General features: G+C 32.2%; 2 protein-coding genes across 2 annotated transcripts in view; one reads left to right on the forward strand and one right to left on the reverse strand.

Moving 5' to 3' along the window:
• The window catches only part of LOC107552394 (protein Shroom2-like), a 31180-nt gene extending 28487 nt beyond the window's left edge, over positions 1–2693 (reverse strand). The window contains exons 1-3 of the mRNA XM_016234263.1: positions 2517–2693; positions 2425–2440; positions 2145–2242 (exon numbers count right to left, since the gene is read on the reverse strand). Of these exons, the coding sequence (XP_016089749.1) occupies positions 2145–2242; positions 2425–2440; positions 2517–2693 (291 nt within the window). The remainder of the gene's footprint in view (positions 1–2144; positions 2243–2424; positions 2441–2516) is intronic.
• Positions 2694–6613: 3920 nt separating this feature from the next.
• Positions 6614–10005, forward strand: LOC107552395 (uncharacterized). Its single transcript, XM_016234264.1, has 6 exons — positions 6614–6662; positions 6828–7154; positions 7234–7479; positions 9233–9323; positions 9622–9676; positions 9764–10005. Exons 1-6 carry the CDS (start codon positions 6614–6616, stop codon positions 9977–9979), a joined length of 984 nt encoding a protein of 327 aa, XP_016089750.1. The 3' UTR covers positions 9980–10005.
• Positions 10006–12658: the final 2653 nt, after the last annotated feature.

Here is a 12658-nt window from a genome sequence, read left to right on the forward strand (position 1 = left end):
GGATATTAAGTAAAGATCATGTTCCATGAAGATATTTTGCAAATCTCCTACCGTAAATATATCAAAACTTCATTTTAGATTAGTGATATGCATTGCTAAAGGCTTCATTTGGACAACTTTAAAGATGATTTTCTCAATATTTAGATTTTTTTGCACCCTCAGATTCCAGATTTTCAAATATTGTTCTATCCTAACAAACCATACATCAATGGAAAGATTATTTATTCAGCTTTCAGATGATGCATAAATCTCAATTTCACAAAATTGACCCTTATGACTGGTTTTGTGCTCCAGGGTCACACATGGGACGAGGACAGTCCAACATCGAGCCTACAGGACCCTGATGAGAACAGCAGCAGAGACTAAAGACCTCATCATGAGCGCAGTGGTAAAACAAGTCTGAAAGCAGCAGAGGAAACCGTATGAGCTGCTATCAGATGCCATCAGCTGTGTTTCCTTCACTGAAACCTGAGCACAGCCTTAAATATTCAGCAGCTTGAAACCTTAGATTCACATCCCACAAATCCACATAGTTTCCTCTGTGCTGTACGCAGTAGTGCACACTCAGTAGTGCACACTCAGTAGTGCACAGAAATGTGGTTTGGATGAAGTGCAGGAATGCATTGAACTATAGACTGGATTCAGAAACACGGCGAGCGCTTGTTTTAGTTGCTCGTGTGAAACTTAGTGGATTTTGATGTTTTATTGCGCAGCAGCACTGTTATATTTCACATTAAAGAAACTGAAGAATTACACAGAATAAGGCTACAGGAAATTACAGGGAAAAAATGCTGGGAATTTTAATTAGATCCAGTTTGTTTATTTTCATGCAGCTTAATCCACAGAGACGCCAACAATAAACACATGAAAATAAATACTGTAATGATGTTAAAACCATTTTAAACAGTATTTGTGCACTTATGAATGTCCTTCATTTGATCAAGTGTCTGTATTTGTGTTTAAATGCTACAGAAAAACAAGGGCTGAATGATTTTCTGATCTCAATTGCAATTTTAATTTAAAATGCATTTTTAAAGAGCTCTCGGTTTACTGTACTTATTTAGAGGACCACTCAATTTGGCATTAGTAATTATATATGTCAATATGACCGTAAATATTATTGATAATAATAATTATTATTATTGTTGTTGTTGTGCTATTTGTGTACATTTTTATTACATAATATAAATTATTATTATTATTATCATTGTTGTTATTTGTATGTTTTTGCTTATTAAATAATAATAATTGTATGAATTACAATTAATATAATTATTGTTATTATTAAATAAAAATGAACAAAACTAATAATAAATTATTAATAAGAATTAACACTTGCACTTTATACTATTTGTACTATCATTTATTAAATAATATAATTATATTCATTTTTTATGCTTAAAAATTATAATTAATATATCTAAAAATAATAATAATTGTTATTATATTAAAACGAGCAAACAAATAATGCATTATTAATATTAAATATATTTTCATTTTATACAACTGCACAGTGAAATGACAGTATTTACAAAAAATGCAGTATTTATGTTTTACATTTATTTATATTATATTTGATACAATTATTAAAAAGTGTTCAAATAAAAACTAATAATAATTATAATAATAAAGATTAAAATAAATAAGATATTTTTTTAAATTATAAATGTATTTACAATTATTTTTTAGAATTATATTTAAATAAATAATACAAATTATTTGACAATAAATAAACAGATTGCCTCAAATAAATCAGAAAAATATAATAAAATAAATAGATTAATTAATAAAAAAATTAGAAATATGAAAAATATGACATCACAAAAACTACACGAGTAAACAATAAAATAAATCAACATAAATATATAAAAGTAAATGTAATGAATTAAAAGAGTACAGTACTATACTGAATAATGTAACCACTACATATTTAGATATAAGATCTAAATATTTTCCAAATCAGTGTATCAGTGTTAATTTTTCACAGTATTAACTGGAAATATACAGCTGCCTTTTAAATGTCAGGATGGGGGTCTGCTCATATTTGGGGACCTTTGACGTCTAAACTCTTGAAACATAAAACAAGGGAGGAATATGATCAGTGTTTGATGAAAGTGTGTGATGATGAATGAATGAATGAATACCTTAGTGATGTGCAGCGGCTCCTGATGCTCCAGTCCTCCTCTGAGAGTGAAGCCCCACGGAGAGCCTCCGGTCAGACACAGCTCCACAGACCCCACACCTGCATCACATAAATGTAATGAATTAAAAGAGTACAGTACTATACTGAATAATGTAACCACTACATATTCATATATAAGATCTAAATATTTTCCAAATCAGTGTTAATTTTTCACAGCATTAACTGGAAATATACAGCTGCCTTTTAAATGTCAGGATGGGGGTCTGCTCATATTTGGGGACCTTTGACGTCTAAACTCTTGAAACATAAAACAAGGAAGGAATATGATCAGTGTTTGATGAAAGTGTGTGATGATGAATGAATGAATGAATACCTTAGTGATGTGCAGCGGCTCCTGATGCTCCAGTCCTCCTCTGAGAGTGAAGCCCCACGGAGAGCCTCCGGTCAGACACAGCTCCACAGACCCCACACCTGCATCACCTCCATCACCTCCATCACCTGCAAGCTCTCCTGACTCTACTGCACCATCCACTCTGCTCACAGTCTCCATCACACACACTCTCTCTCCTTCTGTGTCATCTCGTCTTCAAACACGTCTCCAGCGAGAACAGAAACGACATGAATGGAGAGAAGTATGATCCAGTCTTTCTGAGCTTCAGCAAACTCCATTGAGATCAGAAGAGCAGCGCCACCTGCTGGCCGCTTCATTATCAAGGCCCTTATTGTGTTGTTTAATTATGGAAATAGATGTAGGAAATAAATTCAGGGAATAATATCAGAATAGATACACATATCTGTATATAAAGTTGAAAATTTATATAAAATATTTTACATTTATTGAATACTGACCAAACAAACAAACGAATCAATCGATCAATAAATTCAGGAAATAATGTCAGAATAAAAACACACAAAGTTGCAAATTCATATAAAAGATTTAAGAATTATTGTATGTATTTAGTTTATTTGACCAAACATGCAACAATAAGTAAGTAAATGAATGAATTAATTAATTAATTATTTCAGGGAATAATATCAGAATAGATACACATATATAAAGTTGAAAATTTATATAAAATATTTTACATTTATTGAATACTGACCAAACAAACAAATGAATCAATCAATCAATCAATTCAGGAAATAGTGTCAGAATAAAAACACACAAAGTTGCAAATTCATATAAAATATTTTTTTTAATTATTGTATATATTTAGTTTATTTGACCAAACACGCAACAATATGTAAGTAAATGAATAAATAAATAAATTAATTAATTAATAAATAAATTCAGGAAATAATATCAGAATAAATACACACATAAAATTGGAAATTCATATAAATTATTTTAAATTGATAGAATATATTTTTTATTCATTTATTTGACAAACAAATGAACGAATAAATTAATTCATCATTTTAAATCTATATTATAAATAATTATTACATAATTAAATAAATAATTAAATTATGTTAGAAATTCAGGAAATAATGTCAGAATAAAAACACATAAGGTTGCAAATTCATATAAAACATTTATAATTTATTTAATATATTAAATGTATTTATTTACATGAAACAAACAAACGAATGAATGAATGAATCGATCAATAAATTCAGGAAATAATGTCAGAATAAAAACACACAAAGTTGCAAATTCATATAAAAGATTTAAGAATTATTGTATATATTTAGTTTATTTGACCAAACATGCAACAATACGTAAGTAAATGAATAAATTAATTAATGAATTAATGAATAAATAAATTCAGGAAATAGTATCAGAATAAATACACACATAAAATTGGAAATTCATATAAATTAAGTTAAATTGATAGAATATGTATAGTTTTTTATTAATTTATTTGACAAACAAATGAACGAATCAATTCATTCATAATTTTAAATCTATATTATAAATAATTATTACATAATTAAATAAATAATTAAATTATGTTAGAAATTCAGGAAATAATGTCAGAATAAAAACACATAAGGTTGCAAATTCATATAAAACATTTATAATTTATTTAATATATTAAATGTATTTATTTACATGAAATATGAAAAATAAAAACAATATTGCATGTTGGAGGAGACATAAAAACAATTAAATGTTTTTAATTGAATAACTAAAATGCAAGTGAAGTGACTTTTCTCGTAATGAAAAACAGTCAGTATCTTGTTCTATAAATCTGTTTCGTTCTAGCGGATAACACATTTAACAAACAAACAAGCAAGCAATAAATAAATCATATATTTTTGTCTCTAATGTGAACTTTTGGGAGACTCTCGAGATTCTCTTCTGGTCCAGCAGAGGCCAGTGTGAGATTGTTAAATGTATTTATTTACATGAAATATGAAAAATAAAAACAATATTGCATGTTGGAGGAGACATAAAAACAATTAAATGTTTTTAATTGAATAACTAAAATGCAAGTGAAGTGACTTTTCTCGCATGATAACACATTTAACAAACAAACAAGCAAGCAATAAATAAATCATATATTTTTGTCTCTAATGTGAACTTTTGGGAGACTCTCGAGATTCTCTTCTGGTCCAGCAGAGGCCAGTGTGAGATTAAAATGTTCTCTGTGAAACAGTGCTGTGATTTTTCATCTCTCTGTGACTTGAAGTCTGCATAACAAGTGTGAGGCTAACACTAACACTGTGAGATCTGCTTAGTGTTCAGGGATTCTGGGCTGTTTTATAGGGTGATATCAGGCAAACTGGGCCATCAGGTAAAATGGGCCATTTAAGGTTTGAGTGTCTTATCTCTTTAAAAGTTAACAGCCAGTGACTGCAAAGAATTTCAAACTGTTGCCATAACAGTACTTGATATTTAGCAAATGATTTTATTGGTCTGAGGTTGCTAAGGGAGAGGGGCAATGCCTCATTTTAAGACCAGGCCAGAAAAAAGCAAGCTGAGTGGCCTGACATATCCAATCGTGCTTCTCAATAAGGTTGATAAATCAATAAAAAACAAATGCACATTTAGAAATAATGATTCATAACCTTGATGGCCTCTGTGAGATAAAATGCTGATTTTGCTAAATAATCCAGATTTTTATATATAAAAAAAGCATTTTTAGTCACTGGCCCAATTTACCTGAATGTGTTAAGATAAAATGAGCCATTAATTTCAGTTAAAATGGGCCACCTTCTGAATTGAGTTTAAGCAGAAATGTTGGTGGTTTCTCTTATTAAAAATGATTTATATTATTAATATATTGTATTATTGAATTTGTGACATACCTTTTTCACATTTAGAAGGTAAAATTTATATTTGTTTGTATGTGATGTGTGTTTATGTGTGCTGGACTATGTGTGTGTGTGCATGTTAGTGAGGATGTGTATGTGTGTTGAAGAGTATGGGGTGAAGAGAATGGCATTTTTGACTTTATCTGTCAAGACTGTTTTTGAAAAATCTTCAGATTGCACTCACACACACTCACACACACACTCACACACACACACACACACACACACACACACACACACATTCACACACACACACACACACACACACATTCACGCACACACACACACTAGTTGTTCAGGTTATTGTTACATTTTTTATGAAATGTATGTTTTATTGATGACATTGATTGAAAGGTTTGAGTGTCTTACCTCTTCTCTTCGAAATTCTTTACAGTCATTGGCTGTTCATTTTAAACTGTTGCCATAACACTACTTGTTATTGTTATTGTTACATTTTTAATGAAATTTGTTTCATTGATGAAATTTATTGAAATTGACGTTTTAATGTAATTCAAATTGATGTTCTAATGTAATTTAACAGCAATGCTACACTGTTACATTATAAAATTAAATATAATTAAATGTGTTTTATCAGAAATGTCTTGACTGGCCCATTTTTGCTGATCAGCCGGCCCATTTTACCTGAACACTGCTATCTCAAGAAATGTGGGGCAGCTAATGTTTCAAAACCTGTAGGGCCTGAACAATTATATTTTATTACATCAATTCAAAACCTATACTGACATAAAAGTACAGTAAACACACGACTTACAGAACATAACACATGGCACACAAATCGAGACGGAACAGGAGATTGCGACAGATCGAGCGTGCTATAAATAAAGTCATTCTTAGGAACTCATTTAAGTTCCTAAGAATGAGGAAATTATTTCATAAAACGGTTTAAATAGAATTGAATCAAACTGCATATTTTCTGGAGTCACACATTTTAAATTAGCCTATGAGTGGATAATGTAACATTTATCTTGTGTGTAGCATTTGTCGTTAAATGTTTATGTGCATGAGCATTTTTATTAGAATTGCTTTCATTTGTAGAATAGAGAAATACGTCACAGCTTGTTCCTCATTTTGGGGTGTTTTCCTGCATTGTGTATAATCGTTCTGCTTTTAGACGTCTTTGTATTGAATCTTCAGTCTTCGTAAGGAGACTTTATTTAAATCAAACATTTATTAATTCATAACTCTGCCATGAATCTCACATTTTCGCTCACGGTGTTATTTCTGCTGTATCTGAAAGGTAGGACTCAATCATGTGTTAGTCTTTATTGTGTTCTTTGTAACACCTCCAGTGCCACAAAACTACTTTGACTAAGCGCTAAATGTAATTTCATTTAAATTCATTTTCTTTAGGTAAATTGTGAATGTTCCCCTTTTTTGACACATTTTCTGATTTGTGTTTCAGGTGTATTTGGTCAGAACGATATTGTGATTTTTCTCTCTGGATCAGTTTGTGCTCCTGCAGGATCAACTGTGGCTCTGGGGTCCAATTGTTTATATCCTGGAAGGATATTTCAGTCATGGAAACACAGAATAAATAATACTGAAACTCTAGCAGATCCCAGCAAGGACTCCCGATACAGACATATTAAAGAGTTTCACAGGTGTTACCTACTAATTCATGGTCTAAAAGAGACAGACGCTGGCACATATTACATGAGCTTCAGTTACAGAGAAGGAGACATCATCTTTACCTCGAATAGTCGATCAGACTTCACTGTGCATGTCACAGGTAAATATTACTCTACCCCGATTCATTTTCAGAGAGAGATAAATCTGACATATAGAGACAGATGTGTGTGTTGTATTAGATCTTCAGGTGTCTGTGGGCTCTGATCGTGTGACTGAAGGTCAGAACATCACACTGACCTGTAAGACCAGCTGTCCTCCAAAACAAACCTTTATCTGGTTCAAGAACGGGCTTCGTTTGGATCTCTATAATTCCGGTGATCAGCTGCATGTTTCTGCGGTGAGCCGTGAGGATTCAGGCAAATACTCGTGTGCACTGGAACACTTTGAAACCTTCCTGTCGGCCGAGACGATCCTCGATGTCACCTGTGAGTAAAACATGAGAAAAACGCTTGATCTGTGTCATTGTGAACCCTACCGATAGCACACGTGCATCACAGAGATGTCTATTCAACATCTGCATTTAAATCTGCAATATGTATTTTTTTGCAATACATCTGTCAGATATCAAATAGACGTTTATTAGATGTCTTTAAGATGTTTTTGATTTAGAATGCATGTCAAACTAACATCTTAAAGACGTCTGTCAGATGTTTGTTCACAGCAGATGCTTTCCAGATCAAGTGGTCTTTAACAGATCTGTAATGTTATAGCATTTAAACCCTGTAAAGCCTGGCATATGAAGGAATAGTCAGATTTTTCTTTTTAATTGAACAGGATTTAATAAAAAAAATTAAAAACCTAAGAATGAGGAAATTATTTCATAAAACGGTTTAAATAGAATTGAATCAAACTGCATATTTTCTGGAGTCACACATTTTAAATTAGCCTATGAGTGGATAATGTAACATTTATCTTGTGTGTAGCGTTTGTCGTTAAATGTTTATGTGCATGAGCATAAAAAATATTATCTCACAATTGTGACTTTATTTCTCACAATTGCAAGTTTAAATCACACAATTTATTTCTTAGAATTGAGATTTTATATCACAAAATTCTGACTTTTTTTCATAAACAATTTTTGGTGAAAAAGACAATTACAATTGTTAATTATGTCACGCAATTCAGATTTTATAACTCACAATTGCGAGTTTATTGCTTAGAATTGTGTTCATATCTCACAATTCAGACTTTTTTCCTCCACAGAATTATAAGATAAACTCGCAATTGTAAGTTATAAAGTCTAATTCTGAGGGAAATATACTATTTTCTTACTATTGTAAATTTGTATCACGCAATTCTGTTTTAACACAAAATTGTGAGTTTGAGTTTATTTTATTATTTTATATCCCACAATTCTGAATTTTTTTCACATAAAGAATTTTTTTTCTTTATAAAGTCCAACTCCGAGGGTGAAAAAAGACTGTTTTCTTACAATTGCTAATTTATGTCACGCAATTCTGATTTTATAACTCAAAATTGCGAGTTTATTGCTTAGAATTGTGTTCATATCTCACAATTCAGACTTTTTTCATCCTCAGAATTATGAGATATAAACTCGCAATTTTGAGTTATAAAGTCTAATTCTGAGGGAAAAATACTATTTTCTTACAATTGCGAATTTGAATCACGCAATTCTGTTTTAAAGGGGTCATATGATGCGATTTAAATTGTTCCTTTCTCTTTGGAGTGTTACAAGCTCTTGGTGCATAAAGAAGATCTGTAAAGTTGCAAAGACTAAAGTCTCAAATCCAAAGACATATTCTTTATAAAAGTTCAGAGTCAACCACACCTACCTAAAACGGCTCGTTCTAACACGCCCCCACGTGTCTACATCACTATGTGGGAAGATTTGCATAACGCCGGCCAAATGTGCACGCAAAGAAAGAAGGTGTGGTTTCAGTAACCGCAGTTAGTGTTGATGCAGCAAGTCAGGGAGACGCTGTGTGTTTCAGTGCGAAAGCAAAAGCACTTTATTTGGCCTTCCGGAAGTAGATGTAATTAGGAATCATTGGTTAAGATTTATTTACAACAGAACAGCACAACCCAGATGTTCGAATTTGTGCAACGCATTTTAAAAATTGCGAGTTTGAGTTTATTTCTTAGAATTGCGATCCGATTCTGATTTTATAACTCACAATTGTGAATTTATATTAATATTAATATTTTTTATGTCTCCAGATGTGGCGTATGAGAGCGCTGGAATCATAACGCTGTCGTCGCTCCTGATTCCTGTCGTTCTTCTGCTGGTTTGTGCTGCTCTGTGGATGATGTGAGTCTGTGATCTGGTTCTTCTTTACATCTCTTCGTGTCCATCTCAACTGCAGTCATGTTTATTGCTGTTTGCGATTTTTCGCGGTCATGTGAATCCACGCGATTGGCAATTTTTCGTATTGGGTTCAGTTTGTCACACAAATGAACAACGTTGACCAACAGAAAAATGTTTGACTTCTGTGTGAGCTGTGCTTCATGCATCGCTGCACTATTGATATAGGCCAGGGCCTTTTTGCCAAACGTTACCATACCTTCATAACTGCGCAGATGTCATGTTTATGTTTTCTTCTTAACAGAAGGACAAAACAACAAAACCTCAAAAGACCTGAAGTAAAAGAGCAAAGCAAACAGGTAAACCTAAACTGACCGGGTTTTTAATAGACTGACGTGTAAAACCAGCTTCTTAACTTATTAACTTTTGACTTGTCTTTTCTTCAGAATGAAAATGTGTACGAAAATGAATCAACACCGCCTGTGACCTTTGACCTGGAGGAGAAAGTAAAGTCAGTTCACCAGGAGGAGGAAGTTCAGTACTCTTGTGTTCATTTCAGCAAATTTACAAACGCCCAACGATCTGCAACTTGTGAAAAGGAAGCTGATGTCCAGTACGCTCAGATCGCAGTGCAACGTCAGAACAACAGCAGTAAATGCTGATATGATGAGTAATATTAGCATTTAAACCCTGTAAAGCCTGAAACAGAATTTAGACAAAATCTAAATCTATTTTTTTTTTGAACATCATATTTGATACATCAGGATTTATTACATTACATTTACATTTAGTCATTTAGCAGATGTTTTTATCCAAAGCGACTTACAAATGAGGACAATAGAAGCAATCCAAACTAACAAAAGAGTAATGTGCATGTAACAAGACTCAGTTAGCTTAACGCAGCACACGTAGTATATAGGGCAAATATGGAGGAACAACAGCTCAGTTTTATTAAGAGACTCAAACTGAGCAAAAATATTCACTTTGGTGCATGATATTTATATGCACAAAAGTTATGAAATTCTGCCGCTTGTGATGTAAATAAATGAGATCTTTCTAACAGTAGAGCAGATACTGACATAAAATGCTCTAAATATCAGTCGTGTCTCTATATCTCCAGTAATGTGTCTCAGTGAGACGAGACTGAAATGCTCCAAACATATAACGCAGAGATGGAGAGCTGAAGAAATAAAGGCTCCTCAGAAGATGTGAGATGTTCTGGAGGCTTGTGAAGATCATTCCTCCGCTGAGGAACAGTGAAAGTAAAGCTTCTGGAAACAAACGCTCCTCAAAAGATCCTGAGGATCAGATTTGAGACTCTAAAACATGATTGATGGAGAATCAAGTAAAGCTGAGCTGCTTCAGTCCAGTAAGAGTTCATCTGGAGATATTACTGCAGTTAAACTAAAAGAGATTTTAAAAAAATCTCTCGATAAAAGGCACGGAGTAGATTGTGTGCGACAGGTTTAACAGCAAAGGTTGATCATGTTGATTATTTAGAGACCTTAGAGACCATTGTCAGTGTTTAACTGGCTTGATTGTACTGCTTATCTTGTTTTGTGTGCATGCATTGCTTTTTCACTCTCACATACAGTTCTTATATACGTATGTATTAAGTTTAACTTAAAGCTCATTTATTCTATGTTCACTATAGTTTCTCTATCAAACTGCTGAATCTATAAATTCGTGTGAATGATGTGCATTTCTCTGGATTCCCTTCTTGCCTGACGTCAGTCGCCATTTGTGACGGTTACCACGGCAACCACTAGCCTCCCCTAGAGATATATCTAGTGATGCATTCAGTTCTGATGTTGCCTTTTGCATTTGCAGTACTGTACATACTGTACACCTGTGGCTCTTACTATGGTAAACATCTTTGCAGCATTGCTGGCGAAAAATGTATTGAATGCCTTTTCGACAAAAAATAATTTTTTGTACCTTTAGATATTCTCTGAAAATAAATTATTAGCATTCATTTTTCAGGTTGTTTTACCATTACTATTTTAGAAGACACATTTGGATATATGCCTGTGTTCGAGACAACAAAAGCAGGGTATGCTCTCCACATTAACACGTCTATTTATAGCCACTGCTGCATCTTTTTTTAGATCATGCTATTGATGTTCTGCTGTCTCGGTGCTCGTCCTTCACAGTCTTCATGATTTTTCTAATGCATGTAGTGTTAGAAAATATTTGACAATCATATTTCCCTATAGAAATGACAGATGTTGATAATAACAATATGAGCGCAGCTGTGACCCCATCTGGCCGAAATCCTGAAACCTTTTAAGAAGGGTAAAGCCCTGAAAGACCCCATACCATCTCTGACAGAGAACAGATCGCTTTCAACTCACTGCATCGATTCCACACCCACTGCTCACTTTCATTGATGCCATTAAGTATTAAGCATTTCCGAATGTGAGTGCATTATCATACATTTTGAAATTGAGTTTTTGTTTAGTGAATTAAACAACATATACAATATAATGATAATGTGCGCAGTTTTTGTGTAATGCATTTCTATCGGTGCAATATGTTTGTGGTTGCATGTGCAAAAATAGTGTATATAGTACTACAGCTGCACGATTAATCGAAATAAGACGTGTTTCAGAGTGAAGCGCAGCACTGTGTTCATTTATATGCTCAGGGGATACCTGCGGTTTTCCATCAAATAAAAATGTGTTGGTTTAACTCTGAAAATTAAAAAAGTATGACAGGCATCAATATTAGTATTGTAATTTTACACTAACAATTTAAAATAAAATTATTGTTATTTTTCTTAAACATTAATTTTATTTTACAGTGAAATATTACAACAGTGATATGTATTTTGTTTAGTGCTTTAGTCATTTTTATATTTTTTATTTAATAATAATAATAATAATTTGCCATATTAATATAATCACAAAATGTTGTCCAAATTGTGCAGCCCTAGTCCAATAATATTTCTTGTTTTGTTTTTATTTAGTGATTCTAATATTTTTATTTAGGTGTAGTAATAATAATAATAATTATTATTATTATTAATAGCCATATTAATATTTTTACAACATTTTTGGCCCAAAATTTAAAACTTTCTTCAATATTAATATTTCTTGTTTTGATTTTATTTAGTAATTCTAATATTTTTATTTAGGTGTAGTAATAATAATAATTATTATTGTTATTATTTATAGCCATATTAATATAATCACAACATGTTGGCCAAATTGTGCAGCCTTAGTCCAATATTAATATTTCTTAATCTCTTTTTATTTAGTAGTAGTAATAATAATAGTAATTATTATTAATATTCTATTAGCTATACTGACATAATCACTCGATTTTGTCCACATCTGGCA

Source organism: Sinocyclocheilus grahami, unplaced genomic scaffold, assembly GCF_001515645.1.
Source record: "Sinocyclocheilus grahami isolate Dianchi unplaced genomic scaffold, SAMN03320097.WGS_v1.1 scaffold449.1, whole genome shotgun sequence".
In the NCBI taxonomy this organism is placed as follows: domain Eukaryota; kingdom Metazoa; phylum Chordata; class Actinopteri; order Cypriniformes; family Cyprinidae; genus Sinocyclocheilus; species Sinocyclocheilus grahami.

What these genes read in the sequence shown, in the direction of transcription:
- LOC107552395 (XM_016234264.1), top strand. Translation starts at nt 6,614, where the DNA reads ATGAATCTCACATTTTCGCTCACGGTGTTATTTCTGCTGTATCTGAAA. An exon ending in GACGATCCTCGATGTCACCT is followed by an intron (nt 7,480 to 9,232) that starts GTGAGTAAAACA and finishes TTATGTCTCCAG; the next exon opens with ATGTGGCGTATGAGAGCGCT. An exon ending in TGTGCTGCTCTGTGGATGAT is followed by an intron (nt 9,324 to 9,621) that starts GTGAGTCTGTGA and finishes TCTTCTTAACAG; the next exon opens with AAGGACAAAACAACAAAACC.